Raw genomic sequence first — 15,870 nt, 5'->3', positions numbered from 1 at the left:
CAGAGAAGCGTTTCATCTCGTCCTCCCCCTCCTCTTTCATTGGACACCTGCAGGTAGGACCAGCATGTACCGGCAGAAGCACGTGTTCAATCATAAATCATCATTTGGCATCTGCCAGGCACTGACCTGCACGGGAAGGAGGGGATCATGGCCAGACCAGATTACAGCCTCTGATTGGCTATTATTCCCTAACCATAGAGGCTAATCAAAGTGGTGCAATACTACTGTTTTTCAGTTGATCAAAGCAGTTATCATAATATTCGTTTCTTCACTGGTTTATCATGATACCAAACACCATTATCATACTCAAAAACCAACTCGAACCTCTGACCTCTAACCCCTAGGGCCTGAAGTTCAACGGCATGTTCTACATTGACATGTGTAAGAATGGAGATATTGACTTCTGTGAGCTCAACGCCCGCTTTGGCATGCGCTCCATCATTGCTGACCCGGTGACCTTCAAGTCCAAGGGCAGCTATTTGGGGCTTGCCACCCTGCAGGCCTACACCACCATGCACCTGTTCTTCCAGTTCAAGACCACATCGCCGGACGGATTCATACTGTTCAACAGTGGAGACGGGAACGACTTCATTGCTGTGGAGCTGGTCAAAGGGTGAGTCACTTTGGATACCATTATTGAACTGTACTTAGTCATGTAATTAAAGGGCCTGTGTCGTCACAGTACTTTCCCCTTTTGATTTGTATCGTATTGTACAATAGCTGATGAAACTGTTTGTGAAGAAAATGTGATCAGTGTTATTTCCTGATAGTTGCTGGATGAAAATACAATCCACACAGGACCTTCAATCAGCAGGGGTGTACTCATTCTGACAAATATGCTGCAAAACGTTTCTTCAATGGAAGCAAACAAAACAGGGAGGCACCTACCTGAATTGGTCCGTTTTGCTCCGTTCCATTTGGTTCTTAAGTGGTAAACGGTTTCTGGAATGAATAAAACCCAGGTTATGCATAGACAGAGTTTTGACATGCCTGGTGACATCACCAGGCTGTATAAATAGACCAATAACAAAGAGAGTTCCAAACCTTTCTGCCATTTGAATTGATTTCTGCCATTTGAGATATCCCTCCAATTAAGTGCCTACAATTAGCTCCCTCACTCAGACCACTCCCAGACAAATGAGAATAATATTTTTTTTGTTGTGCTACAAAAACTATAGTTGTTGCTTTTTGACAATTTGTATAGATAACTATTATAGTAAGGTACTTAATTGTTACCAAAAAATGATTTGATAATGAGATGAAAAAGGCTGCATTGGGCTTGCAAGTGTCATATAATGGAGTTCGCCTGGCCTTGTTGGTTCAGTGTCTTTAGTTGGTGTGATAAAACTCAAATAGTCCAAGTAAAACATGAATAGTTAAGAAAATATTCACTACCAAGTTGTGAGAAATGCCAAAAGACTAGGCAAGATATTCTGAGGCAAAGGTTATCCTTCAGAATAACTTGACTATGGGTCAATTATGTAGACATCTGCCGGTCATTTTAGCCACATTTGAAGAAGTATATTGATTGGCGGTAAGAGGAGAAGGAGAGCTCTCACTTCCATAGTGTTCCTACAATCATGTTTAATGACTGTGCCAATCCCACACTCCCCCACTTCAATGTAGTGGGCACTACAGCTGAGTAATATCCCCTACACTCACCCACTTCAACTGAGTCCACTTCTACTCTCTGGTCTAGTAGGTACACTAACGGTCACACACGTCTGAAATGTGTCTCAAAGTAAAGTGGTGGATAAGTGTGCACTTAGGGGGAAGTGCACTCAAAAGTACTATAGTGTGCATCCCTGTTTCCTTGTCTCCTAGTTTAGAATTAGTGTTTTTATTCAGAGTAACTTGCAGGTTACAACAAGTGCAGTCATGAAGAGAGATAGATACCTGTGTACTGTTGAATGCTCTCCCAGCTGTATTAAAACCTTGGTCCCCATCCTACGTTAGTCCACTGTGTACTGTTGAATGCTCCCACAGCTGTATTAAATCCTTGGTCCCCATCCTACGTTAGTCCACTGTGTACTGTTGAATGCTCTCCCAGCTGTATTAAAACCTTGGTCCCCATCCTACGTTAGTCCACTGTGTACTGTTGAATGCTCTCCCAGCTGTATTAAAACCTTGGTCCCCATCCTACGTTAGTCCACTGTGTACTGTTGAATGCTCCCACAGCTGTATTAAAACCTTGGTCCCCATCCTACGTTAGTCCACTGTGTACTGTTGAATGCTCTCCCAGCTGTATTAAAACCTTGGTTCCCATCCTACGTTAGTCCACTGTGTACTGTTGAATGCTCTCCCCGCTGTATTAAAACCTTGGTCCCCATCCTACGTTAGTCCACTGTGTACTGTTGAATGCTCCCACAGCTGTATTAAAACCTTGGTCCCCATCCTACGTTAGTCCACTGTGTACTGTTGAATGCTCTCCCAGCTGTATTAAATCCTTGGTCCCCATCCTACGTTAGTCCACTGTGTACTGTTGAATGCTCCCACAGCTGTATTAAAACCTTGGTCCCCATCCTACGTTAGTCCACTGTGTACTGTTGAATGCTCTCCCAGCTGTATTAAAACCTTGGTCCCCATCCTACGTTAGTCCACTGTGTACTGTTGAATGCTCCCACAGCTGTATTAAAACCTTGGTCCCCATCCTACGTTAGTCCACTGTGTACTGTTGAATGCTCCCACAGCTGTATTAAATCCTTGGTCCCCATCCTACGTTAGTCCACTGTGTACTGTTGAATGCTCTCCCAGCTGTATTAAAACCTTGGTCCCCATCCTACGTTAGTCCACTGTGTACTGTTGAATGCTCCCACAGCTGTATTAAAACCTTGGTCCCCATCCTACGTTAGTCCACTGTGTACTGTTGAATGCTCTCCCAGCTGTATTAAAACCTTGGTCCCCATCCTACGTTAGTCCACCGTGTACTGTTGAATGCTCCCACAGCTGTATTAAATCCTTGGTCCCCATCCTACGTTAGTCCACTGTGTACTGTTGAATGCTCCCACAGCTGTATTAAATCCTTGGTCCCCATCCTACGTTAGTCCACTGTGTACTGTTGAATGCTCCCACAGCTGTATTAAATCCTTGGTCCCCATCCTACGTTAGTCCACTGTGTACTGTTGAATGCTCTCCCAGCTGTATTAAAACCTTGGTCCCCATCCTAAACTGTGTACTGTTGAATGCTCCCACAGCTGTATTAAAACCTTGGTCCCCATCCTACGTTAGTCCACTGTGTACTGTTGAATGCTCTCCCAGCTGTATTAAAACCTTGGTCCCCATCCTACGTTAGTCCACTGTGTACTGTTGAATGCTCTCACAGCTGTATTAAAACCTTGGTCCCCATCCTACGTTAGTCCACTGTGTACTGTTGAATGCTCTCCCAGCTGTATTAAAACCTTGGTCCCCATCCTACGTTAGTCCACTGTGTACTGTTGAATGCTCTCCCAGCTGTATTAAAACCTTGGTCCCCATCCTACGTTAGTCCACTGTGTACTGTTGAATGCTCCCACAGCTGTATTAAATCCTTGGTCCCCATCCTACGTTAGTCCACTGTGTACTGTTGAATGCTCCCACAGCTGTATTAAAACCTTGGTCCCCATCCTACGTTAGTCCACTGTGTACTGTTGAATGCTCTCCCAGCTGTATTAAAACCTTGGTCCCCAAAGTCCACTGTGTACTGTTGAATGCTCCCACAGCTGTATTAAAACCTTGGTCCCCATCCTACGTTAGTCCACTGTGTACTGTTGAATGCTCTCCCAGCTGTATTAAAACCTTGGTCCCCATCCTACGTTAGTCCACTGTGTACTGTTGAATGCTCTCCCAGCTGTATTAAATCCTTGGTCCCCATCCTACGTTAGTCCACTGTGTACTGTTGAATGCTCTCCCAGCTGTATTAAAACCTTGGTCCCCATCCTACGTTAGTCCACTGTGTACTGTTGAATGCTCTCCCAGCTGTATTAAATCCTTGGTCCCCATCCTACGTTAGTCCACTGTGTACTGTTGAATGCTCTCCCAGCTGTATTAAAACCTTGGTCCCCATCCTACGTTAGTCCACTGTGTACTGTTGAATGCTCTCCCAGCTGTATTAAAACCTTGGTCCCCATCCTACGTTAGTCCACTGTGTACTGTTGAATGCTCTCCCAGCTGTATTAAAACCTTGGTCCCCATCCTACGTTAGTCCACTGTGTACTGTTGAATGCTCTCCCAGCTGTATTAAAACCTTGGTCCCCATCCTACGTTAGTCCACTGTGTACTGTTGAATGCTCCCACAGCTGTATTAAATCCTTGGTCCCCATCCTACGTTAGTCCACTGTGTACTGTTGAATGCTCTCCCAGCTGTATTAAAACCTTGGTCCCCATCCTACGTTAGTCCACTGTGTACTGTTGAATGCTCTCCCAGCTGTATTAAAACCTTGGTCCCCATCCTACGTTAGTCCACTGTGTACTGTTGAATGCTCTCCCAGCTGTATTAAAACCTTGGTCCCCATCCTACGTTAGTCCACTGTGTACTGTTGAATGCTCTCCCAGCTGTATTAAAACCTTGGTCCCCATCTTACGTTAGTCCACTGTGTACTGTTGAATGCTCTCCCAGCTGTATTAAAACCTTGGTCCCCATTCTACGTTAGTCCACTGTGTACTGTTGAATGCTCTCCCAGCTGTATTAAAACCTTGGTCCCCATCCTACGTTAGTCCACTGTGTACTGTTGAATGCTCTCCCAGCTGTATTAAAACCGTGGTCCCCATTCTACGTTAGTCCACTGTGTACTGTTGAATGCTCTCCCAGCTGTATTAAAACCTTGGTCCCCATCCTACGTTAGTCCACTGTGTACTGTTGAATGCTCCCACAGCTGTATTAAATCCTTGGTCCCCATCCTACGTTAGTCCACTGTGTACTGTTGAATGCTCTCCCAGCTGTATTAAAACCTTGGTCCCCATCCTACGTTAGTCCACTGTGTACTGTTGAATGCTCTCCCAGCTGTATTAAATCCTTGGTCCCCATCCTACGTTAGTCCACTGTGTACTGTTGAATGCTCTCCCAGCTGTATTAAATCCTTGGTCCCCATCTTAGGTTTGTCCACTATGTGTTTGATCTGGGTAACGGGCCCAGTCTACTGAAGGGGAACAATGAGAGAGCTCTGAATGACAACCAGTGGCACAACGTAGTCATCACTAGGGACGCCACCAACACACACACACTGAAGGTGGATGCCAAGTCTGTCACACAGAACATCAACGGAGCCAAGAACCTAGACCTCAAAGGTAGGAGGACCAAGCAGCGAATACAGAAATCCAGTTCTGTGATACTTTTTGATTTGATTTTTCTTTGCTTTAGTTTATTTAGTAAATATTTTATTAACTCTTTTTTTTTTAACTGCATTCTACTCTCTGGTGTAGTAGGTACACTAACGGACACACACGTCTGAAATGTGTCTCAAAGTAAAGTGGTTAAGGGCTTGTACAGTGGGGCAAAAAAAGTATTTATTCAGCCACCAATTGTGCAAGTTCTCCCACTTAAAAAGATGAGAGAGGCCTGTAATGTTCATCATATGTACACTTCAACTATGACAGACAAAATGAGAAAAAAATCCAGAAAATTACATTGTAGGATTTTTTAATGAATTTATTTTCAAATTATGGTGGAAAATAAGTATTTGGTCACCTACAAACAAGCAAGATTTCTGTCTCTAACAGACCTGTAACTTCTTCTTTAACCTCTTTGGTCGACCCGGGACGCATGCGTCCCATCTAGATATCTGGAAATGCAAATGCGCTACGTTAAATGCTAATAGCACTCGTTAAAACTCAAACGTTCATTAAAACACACATGCAGGGTACTGAATTAAAGCTACACTCGTTGTGAATCCAGCCAACGAGTCAGATTTTTAAAATGCTTTTCGGCCAAAGCATGAGAAGCTATTATCTGATAGCATGCAACACCCCAAAAGACCCGCAGGGGACGTAAACAAAATAATTAGCATAGTCGGCGCTAAACAAAACGCAGAAATAAAATATACAACTTCATTACCTTTGACAATCTTCTTTGTTGGCACTCCTAGATGTCCCATAAACATCACTATTGGGTCTTTTTTTCGATTAAATCGGTCCATATATAGCCTAGATATCGATCTATGAAGACTGTGTGATCAAGGAAAAAAACAGCGTTTTATAACGCAACGTCATTTTTTTAAATTAAAAAAGTCGACGATAAACTTTCACAAAACACTTCTAAATACTTTTGTAATGCAACTTTAGGTATTAGTAAACGTTAATAACCTATCAAATTGATCACGGGGCGATGTATATTCAATAGCTTAACGACTTCAAATCAAGTTCAGAAATTTCTACTCCAAAACATCCTGTCGGAGACCGGAGGAAATGGGCTGTCTCTTCTTCGTTTGACCAAGAAACAAAGCCTCGGCAATTGACAAGACTGGTGACATCGTGTGGAAGCTGTAGGAATTGCAATCTCGGCTCCAGGTAATGTGGTTTCCATTCAACAATACATACCACTGGCGCATTGATATATTTTCCCATTTTCAGTGATCAGATTTTCCTGCGCTTTTCGATGAAACGCACGTTCTGTTATAGTCACAGCCGTGATTTAACCAGTTTTCTATCCACACATACTAATCATGTGCATATACTATATTCCTGGCATGAGTAGCAGGGCGCTGAAATGTTGCGCGATTTTTAACAGAATGTTCGAAAAAGTAGGGGGTAGGATTAACTTAAGAGGCTCCTCTGTTCTCCACTCGTTACCTGTATTAATGGCACCTGTTTGAAACTTGTTATCAGTATAAAAGACACCTTTCCACAACCTCAAACAGTCACACTCCAAACTCCATTATGGCCAAGACCAAAGAGCTGTCAAAGGACACCAGAAACAAAATTGTAGACCTGCACCAGGCTGGGAAGACTGAATCTGCAATAGGTAAGCAGCTTGGTTTGAAGAAATCAACTGTGGGAGCAATTATTAGGAAATGGAAGACGTACAATACCACTGATAATCTCCCTCGAACTGGGGCTCCACGCAAGATCTCACCCTGTGGGGTCAAAATGATCACAATAACGGTGAGCAAAAATCCCAGAACCACATGGAGGGACCTAGTGAATGACCTGCAGAGAGCTGGGACCAAAGTAACAAGGCCTACCATCAGTAACACACTACGCCACCAGGGAGTCAAATCCTGAAGTGCCAGACGTGTCCCCCTGCTTAAGCCAGTACATGTCCAGGCACGTCTGAAGTTTGCTAGAGAGCATTTGGATGACCCAGAAGAAGATTGGGAGAATGTCATATGGTCAGATGAAACCAAAATATAACTTTTTGGTAAAAACTCAACTCGTCGTGTTTGGAGACAAATAATGTTGAGTTGCATCCAAAGAACACCATACCTACTGTGAAGCATACCTACATCATGCTTTGGGGCTGTTTTTCTGCAAAGGGACCAGGACGACTGATCCGTGTAAAGGAAAGAATGAATGGGGCCATGTATCGTGAGATTTTGAGTGAAAACCTCCTTCCATCAGCAAGGGCATTGAAGACGAAACGTGGCTGGGTCTTTCAGCATGACAATGATCCCAAACACACCGCCCAGGCAACGAAGGAGTGGCTTCGTAAGAAGCATTTCAAGGTCCTGGAGTGGCTTAGCCAGTCTCCAAATCTCAACCCCATAGAAAATCTTTGGAGGGGGTTGAAAGTCCGTGTTGCCCAGCAACAGCCCAAAAACATCACTGCTCTAGAGGAGATCTGCATGAAGGAATGGGCCAAAATACCAGCAACAGTGTGTGTAATTGCCAACAAAGGGTATATAACAAAGTATTGAGATAATGTTATTTGTTATTGACCAAATACTTATTTTCCACCATAATTTGCAAATAAATTCATAAAAAAATCCTACAATGTGATTTTCTGGATTTTTTCCCCCTCATTTTGTCTGTCATAGTTGAAGTGTACCTATGATGAAAATTACAGGCCTCTCTCATCTTTTTAAGTGGGAGAACTTGCACAATTGGTGGCTGACTAGATACTTTTCCCCCCCACTGAATGTAAGCATTTCACAGTAAGGTGTACACCTGTTGTATTCGGCGCATGTGATAAATAACATTTGATTTGATTTGATTACAGTAATTGCAGTTATTCTAATTATATGGTATTATAGACCAGACAGTCACGGAAGCCTCTATATCTTTCCATCACAGAGACATAAACACTGGCAAAACAATTACTACATTGCAATGTTCCTACCCCAGAAATAAGTCTCTCACTGTTGCCGCCTGCTATCGACCCCCCTCCGCTCCCAGCTGTGCCCTGGACACCATTTGTGAATGGATCGGCCCCCATCTAGCTTCAGAGTTTGTTTTGTTAGGTGACCTAAACTGGGATATGCTTAAAACCTGTTATGGCAAGGCGATCCCCGAGGGGAACTCCACCCCTCCATTCAGCTGAAAAGGTGGCGCAGGGAATTCAAAAATATTATTTCGAAATATTTAACTTTCACACGTTAACAAGTCCAATACAGCAAGTGAAAGATAAATATCTTGTTCATCTATCCATCATGTCCGATTTTTAAAATGTTTTACAGTGAAAACACAACACATATTTATGTTAGACAACCACCAAATCAAAGGAAAAACACAGCCATTTTTTCCAGCCAAAGATAGAGTCACAAAAGCAGGATTAGAGATAAACCTTTTCACTAACCTTTTGAAAATCTTCATCAGATGACACTCATATGACATGTTACACAATACATTTATGTTTTGTTCGATAATATGCATATTTATATCCACAAATCTCGGTTTACATTGACGCCATGTTCAGGAATTCCTCCAAAATATCCGGAGGAATTATAGAAAGCTACGCCAGAAAACAGAAATACTCATCATAAACTTTGACTAAAGATACATGTTATACATATAATTAAAGATACACTGTGTAACGGCGTTCTTCGTTTGTCGAAAGAGAGTGCGACCGAAATGCAGCGTGGTGGTTACTCATGTCTTTAACCTCATAGTCCGCCCCATCCCGCATGCGGTCGCGTTACTACAGCCTCAAGCTCATTACCATAACGCAACGTTAGCGATTTGTAAAAATCTGTCACATTCACAGCCATATAAGGCGATCATGGAAAACGTAGCCTCAGAAATCCTGTTCATTTCCTGGTCGGTCAAACATCTTGGTTTTGCCTGAAGCATTTGTTCTAGGGCACTCACAGTGAAAATCTTTGCAGTTCTGGAAACGTAAGAGTGTCTTCTTTCCAAAACTTTTCGTGACAAAATATTGCGCTTAAAACGGGCACGTCTTTTTATCCAAAAATGAAATACTGCCCCTATAGGACTAACAGGTTAATGAAACAATCGCGATACATGAAATAACTTATACAAATACAAAACAACAAACGGAACGTGAAAACCTAATTACAGCCTATCTGGTGAACACTACACAGAGACAGGAACAATCACCCACGAAATACACAGAGAAACCCCGGCTACCTAAATACGGTTCCCAATCAGAGACAACGAGAATCACCTGACTCTGATTGAGAACCGCCTCAGGCAGCCAAGCCTATACAACACCCCTACTCAGCCGCAATCCCAATAACTACAAAACCCCAATACGAAATACAACAAAATAAACCCATGTCACACCCTGGCCTGACCAAATAATTAACGAAAACACAAAATACTAAGACCAAGGCGTGACACACTGGTTCTTAATGCAACCGCTGTCTCAGATTTTTTTTTTTATGTTACGAAAAAAGCCTACCATGCAATAATCTGAGACGCTCAGACGTAAAAGTATTTCTCCGCCATGTTGGAGTCAACAGAAATACGAAGTTACATCGTAAATATTCCCTTACCTTTGATGATCTTTCATCAGAATGCAGTGCAAGGAGTCCTAGTTCCATAATAAATTGTTGTTTTGTTCCAAAAGCTGACGCTGGTCCAGGACAACTCGCACGAAAACTTCAAAAAGACATATTCCAGGTCGAATAAACTGGTCAAACTACGTAGAGAATCAATCTTCAGGATGTTATTTTCATATATATCCAATAACGTTCCAACCGGATCATACGTTTTCATCTGCAGCCAAATGGAACGACGGTGGCACCCACAAAGAAATGCGCCACAGGAAAATTGCATTCTGCCAAGACCGTGACTATTTCCCCTCCCATTAGGTCAAAGTTCACACCAGAAGCTCCATTCCACGTTCTACTGAATGAGGACATCTAGTGGAAGGCGTAGGAAATGCTACCATATCCATATCTTGTTGGGAAAGGAGGGGCGATGACTTCAAATTTGCCCCACATTCAGAATTTCACTTCTTGTTTGGAAGATTGCCTGCCCTATGAGTTCTGTTATACTCACAGACATAATTCAAACAGTTTTAGAAACTTCAGAGTGTTTTCTATCCAATAGTAATACTACTATGCATATATTAGAAATCTAGGACAGAGTAGGATTCAGTTCACCATGGGCACGCAATCCATCCAAAGTGAAAATACTGCCACCTATCCTCAACAAGTTTTAACACCCCGGCAGTCCTACAATCTAAGCTAGATGCCGTCAATCACACACACATCATCAAGGAACCCACCAGGCATAACCCTACATCTGTAAACATGGGCACCCTCATAGACATTATCCTGACCAACTCGCACACCGCTGATTCGGTACGGCAACTGCTCCGCCCTCAACCGCAAGGCTCTCCAGAGGGTAGTGAGGACTGCACAACGCATCACCGGGGGCAAACTACCTGCCCTCCAGGACACCTACACCACCCGTTGTTACAGGAAGGCCATAAAGATCATCAAGGACATCAACCACCCGAACCACTGCCTGTTCACCCCGCTATCATCCAGAAGGCGAGGTCAGTACAGGTGCATCAAAGCTGGGACCGAGAGACTGAAAAACAGCTTCTATCTCAAGGCCATCAGACTGTTAAACAGCCACCACTAACATTGAGTGGCTGCTGCCAACACACTGTCATTGACACTGACCCAACTCCAGACATTTTAATAATGGGAAATGATGTAAATATATCACTAGCCACTTTAAACAATGCTACCTTATATAATGTTACTTACTCTACATTATTCATCTCATATGCATATGTATATACTGTACTCTACATCATCGACTGCATCCTTATGTAATACATGTATCACTAGCCACTTTAACTATGCTACTTTGTTTACTTTGTCTACACACTCATCTCATATGTATATACTGTACTCGATACCATCTACTGTATGCTGCTCTGTACCATCACTCATTCATATATCCTTATGTACATATTCCTTATCCCCTTACACTGTGTATAAGACAGTAGTTTTGGAATTGTTAGTTAGATTACTTGTTGGTTATCACTGCATTGTCGGAACTAGAAGCACAAGCATTTCGCTACACTCGCATTAACATCTGCTAACCATGTGTATGTGACAAATAAAATTAGATTTGATTTGATTTGAATACACCTCTGCTGTTTTCAATCAGGATCTCAGCGATCACTGCCTCATTGCCTGTATCCGCTATGGGTCCGCTGTCAAACGACCACCCCTCATCACTGTCAAACGCTCCCTAATACACTTCTGAGAGCAGGACATTCTAATCGACCTGCCCCGTTCAAAAAATGCAGAATTAAGAACAGATATTGCCCTTGGTTCACTCCAGACCTGACTGCCCTTGACCAGTACAAAAACATCCTGTGGCGGACTGCAATAACATTGAATAGTCCCCACGATATGCAACTGTTCAGGGAAGTCAGGAACCAATACACGCAGTCAGTCAGGGAAAGCAAAGGCTAGCTTTGTCAAGCAGAAATTTGCATCCTGTAGCTCCAACTCCAAAAAGTTTTGGGACACTGTAAAGTCCATGGAGAACAAGAACACCTCCTCCCAGCTGCCCACTGCACTGAGGCTAGGTAACACGGTCACCACTGATAAATCCATGATAATCTAAAATTTCAACAAGCATTTCTCAACGGCTGGCCATGCCTTCCTCCTGGCTACTCCAACAGCTCCGCCTCCCCCGCAGCGACTCGCTGTGGGGGAGGCATCAACTATCTGAGCAGCTAACCGATCGCTGCAGCTGTACATTGACTTGTTTATTGTTTTATTGGCTTGTTTATTGTTTGTGTAACTCTGTGTAACTCTGTGTTGTTGTCTGTGTCACACTGCTTTGCTTTATCTTTGCCAGATCGCAGTTGCAAATGAGAACTTGTTCTCAACTAGCCTACCTGGTTAAATGAAGGTGAAATAAAAAATAAATAGAACTAACACACTACCATTTTATACTAAATGGGATGCTAGTCTAAATGTTGGAACTACTCAGTTTGACAGACAATATTTGCTTATTTGACTAAGTAAAGGCATCATAATCATGACTAGATTATCCTGCCATCACATAAATGTTGTTGACACACTCTCTGACTACGTCCTCATTTGATCTCCCCCCACCCTCCCCCCTCCCTCCAGGGGATCTGTTTGTGGCAGGTCTGGGGCCCAACATGTATCAGAACCTTCCTAAGCTGGTGGTCTCTAGGGAGGGTTTCCAGGGCTGTCTGGCATCTGTCGATCTCAACGGCCGTCTACCTGACCTCATCAACGATGCCCTGTTCCGCTCAGGACAGATCGAACGCGGCTGTGAAGGTACGACCCCTGACCTATGACCTCTTTGACTTAGGCATACATATATTATGCATCCAGTTCCAAATTGACCCCATGCACCCTATGTGACTAGATCTTTGTCTTCTACTCATGGCTATGGTTTGTTCCTTGCCCACTCATACCTTCAGCCTAGTTAATTTATGGCCACTCAGGGTCACAACCTGAAGTAATTTAAATGGTATATTGGGATCAAAGACTAGTGCATCATGTACTAGTCTAGTCAGTACACTGCCTTCCTCCACTAGGTGTTGCCAAACCATTACACTGCCTTCCACCAGTAGGTGTTGCCAAACCATTACACTGCCTTCCTCCACGAGGTGTTGCCAAACCATTACACTTCATTCCACCAGTAGGTGGTGCCAAACCATTACACTGCCTTCCTCCACTAGGTGTTGCCAAACCATTACACTTCATTCCACCACTAGGTGGTGCAAAATATCACTCTGCATTCCACCACTAGGTGGTGGCAAACTATCAGTATATGAACATAGAGACAGCGTTCTCTCACATCACATTCCTACAACATAAACCCATGTCTATCCATCTGATCCCTTTTACTGTAATCTAACACATGAACACTAATTAACCACTAAACATAACCTGAAGTACTTCCCTTTACCAACACTACCTGTACATATGTAGGATCTTAATTTGACCTGTATTGTCGCAACAAAATAATCCTGCAGCAACTGGATTTGAATGTTTAGTCCATACTGTTGCTTGATTGGTGGTTAGGCGATTAGCTGGTCAAAATGAGGCTACATGAAAAGTGAAATACTGTTAATTAATATAACCGTGCATAACCTTGTGTCCTGCATGCGGCACAAGAAAATTCTCAGCAACAAAAAGAGTGATCAAATTAAGATCCTAACTCTACAATACCTGAACGGCTCTGAGCACTAATCTTGTGCTGCCTCACTAACACTAACTTTTTCCGCTTCTTCCTGTTCTGTTTGTTGTGTTACGGCGCTAACAAAGTTGATTTCACCAAAGCCGACCTGCAAGGTAGAAGGTTTCACTCTGACCGCTTCTCTGAGGCGCGGCTGAACTGACAGAATGCTGTGTGCAATGCATCTTGGGTGTAGCTATGATGACCATGTCCCAGTGCTGGAGAGGAAGGCTCACTCTCTGAAAGTGTCAGGAGAAATGTTGGAGAAACAGAAGGAACAGAAAGAAGAGATAAAAGAGAGCCTTAAGAGGAAGCATGAATGAGAAAAGCTGTAGCGGGAGAGAAATAGATTGAGAGAGAAAGAGAGAAAATGTTATAAGATTGAGTGATAGTGAGAGGCAGAGAGGCTGAGAGGCCGAGAGGCCGAGAGGTAGAGACAGAGAGATTGTCAGGGAAAGAGATAAATCGAGGACAAGGTGAAAAACAATCAATTCAACCCATCCACAGAGAAGCCCATCCATAAAACATGAGATCCATTTCCAGGCCCAGGGCTTCATGTAGTACTGTTACTATGTTGTCTTACCAGTCGTGGTTGATGTCTACCTGTCTTTGTATAGCAAATTCATTTATTTCATTAGGAAAAGTTGAGATGTACTAAGAAGTATAGCAAATCCTGCAACTGCGCTTCAACAGCTTCAGAGTGCTGCTAGTCAACCATCTCTCAGCCTCTATCTCTCGCTCTCTCTCAGCCTCCCTTTATCTCTTTCTCTCAACCCTGTCACACTCCTTCCTTCTTTTCTCTGGTGAGAAGAGAAGGTGCTGTTTCAGAGAGCGAGTCTTCTCCAATAAAGATAGGGTCGTGGTGACTGAATACCACCGCTCTTCATTACACAGTAAAGGCACTTTCAGCCAGCAACTATAGTTCTCCTTTTTCTGTCCCACCTCCAAGTTATTCTCTTGTCTCACATATCATCTTGCACAAGACTATCGCACTTAAACAACTGTTTATTTGCAGTTGTTTGTGTTTCTTGTTTTTGTATTTTTTTTTTTTTTTTTTGGTATTTCTTTAAATCTTTTCTCTTTGGAGGTTTTTGAAACGGTTTTGTATGTTATTCGTTTAATCCAGACGGATTGACTATGTACATATAATGCAGAGTTCTTGTCTACATTCCCTCTTAGAAAAGTATTCAGAAGTGTGAGATATGTGTGGTGGTGGTTGGTGGAGAATGGAATACACACATCCAGTTTGACTTTGAATGCCCTGTGCAAGTGACACATCATACTTCCCTGTTTGTGTCCTTGGACTTTTGAATGGGCTTGACGATTATACAGTATCATCGAATTCATAAAAACGCGGTTCAAGAAGGCAAATATGAAACTATATTAGTGCTTGTGGATGAATTTGCCAGATGCTTTTCATTACGTTTTTGCGCTGAAGACTATCGCTTTACGTTTTGGACCATTGAATACCATTCAAAAACCCAACAACAATCCAAAACTACAAGGTCCCTTGCATATTGTATAACCCTTCAAACTGTCTCAATGGAGTGCATACTCAGGAATATGCACTACTGTACTGCACACTCTAAAGTCTTCATTTGTTCTTGTTTACTGTTCTTGTTCTGAACTATATGTGTTGCAATTCTATAGTGTTGTAAATCTAAAGTGTTGCAAATATGGGTTTATAGGTTTGTAAGGCTATAGGGTTGCAATTATATAGTTTTGCAAATATGTAGTGTTGTAAATCTATAGGTTTGTAAGTCTATAGGGTTGTAAAATCGATAGTGGTGTAAAATCTATAGTGTTGTAATTCTATAGAATTGTACATCTATAGTGTTTTAAATCTATAGTATTGTAAATCTGTAGCATTTTAAATCTATAGTATTGTAACTCTATAGTGTTGTAAATCTATAGTATTGTAAATCTACAGTATTGTAACTCTACAGTGTCGTAAATCTATAGTGTTGTATGTCTATAGTGTCAAAAATCTATAGTATTGTAGATCTGTAGTGTCGTAAAAGTAGAGTGTCATAAATCTATAGTGGTGTAATTCTATGGTATTGTAAATCTATAGTATTGTATATCAAGGGTATTGTAAATCTATAGTATTGTAAACCTATAGCATTGTAAATCTATAGTATTGTAAATATATAGTATTGTAAATCTATAGTGTCAAATATCAAATCAAATCCAATCAAATTTTATTTGTCACATACACATGGTTAGCAGATGTTAGTGCGAGTGTAGCAAAATGCTTGTGCTTCTAGTTCCGACAATGCAGTAATAACCAACAAGTAATCTAGCTAACAA

The 15,870-nt window shown here is 42.3% G+C and overlaps 1 protein-coding gene across 13 annotated transcripts in view; it reads left to right on the top strand.

Annotated features, from left to right (window-relative positions):
• The window catches only part of LOC118378319 (neurexin-3b-like), a 778,567-nt gene that overhangs the window by 269,103 nt on the left and 493,594 nt on the right, over positions 1–15,870 (top strand). For 7 of the 13 annotated variants that reach the window (XR_008141146.1, XM_052524156.1, XM_052524155.1 and 4 more), the window contains 4 exons: positions 1–53; positions 345–613; positions 5,072–5,262; positions 12,480–12,653. The exon at positions 1–53 is cut by the window's left edge and continues 60 nt beyond it. Coding sequence is in view for 11 of the 13 variants with exons in the window: in XM_052524156.1 (XP_052380116.1) it covers positions 1–53; positions 345–613; positions 5,072–5,262; positions 12,480–12,653 (687 nt within the window). In the remaining 2 variants the exon portion in view is untranslated. Of the gene's footprint in view, positions 54–344; positions 614–5,071; positions 5,263–12,479; positions 12,654–13,649; positions 13,677–15,870 lie in introns of all 13 variants that reach the window. The other 6 variants (XR_008141145.1, XM_052524146.1, XM_052524148.1 and 3 more) reach the window with 1 other exon arrangement.

This window comes from Oncorhynchus keta, chromosome 8 (genome assembly GCF_023373465.1).
Source record: "Oncorhynchus keta strain PuntledgeMale-10-30-2019 chromosome 8, Oket_V2, whole genome shotgun sequence".
Lineage (NCBI taxonomy): Eukaryota > Metazoa > Chordata > Actinopteri > Salmoniformes > Salmonidae > Oncorhynchus > Oncorhynchus keta.
This window is presented reverse-complemented; position numbering and strand designations above follow the sequence as displayed.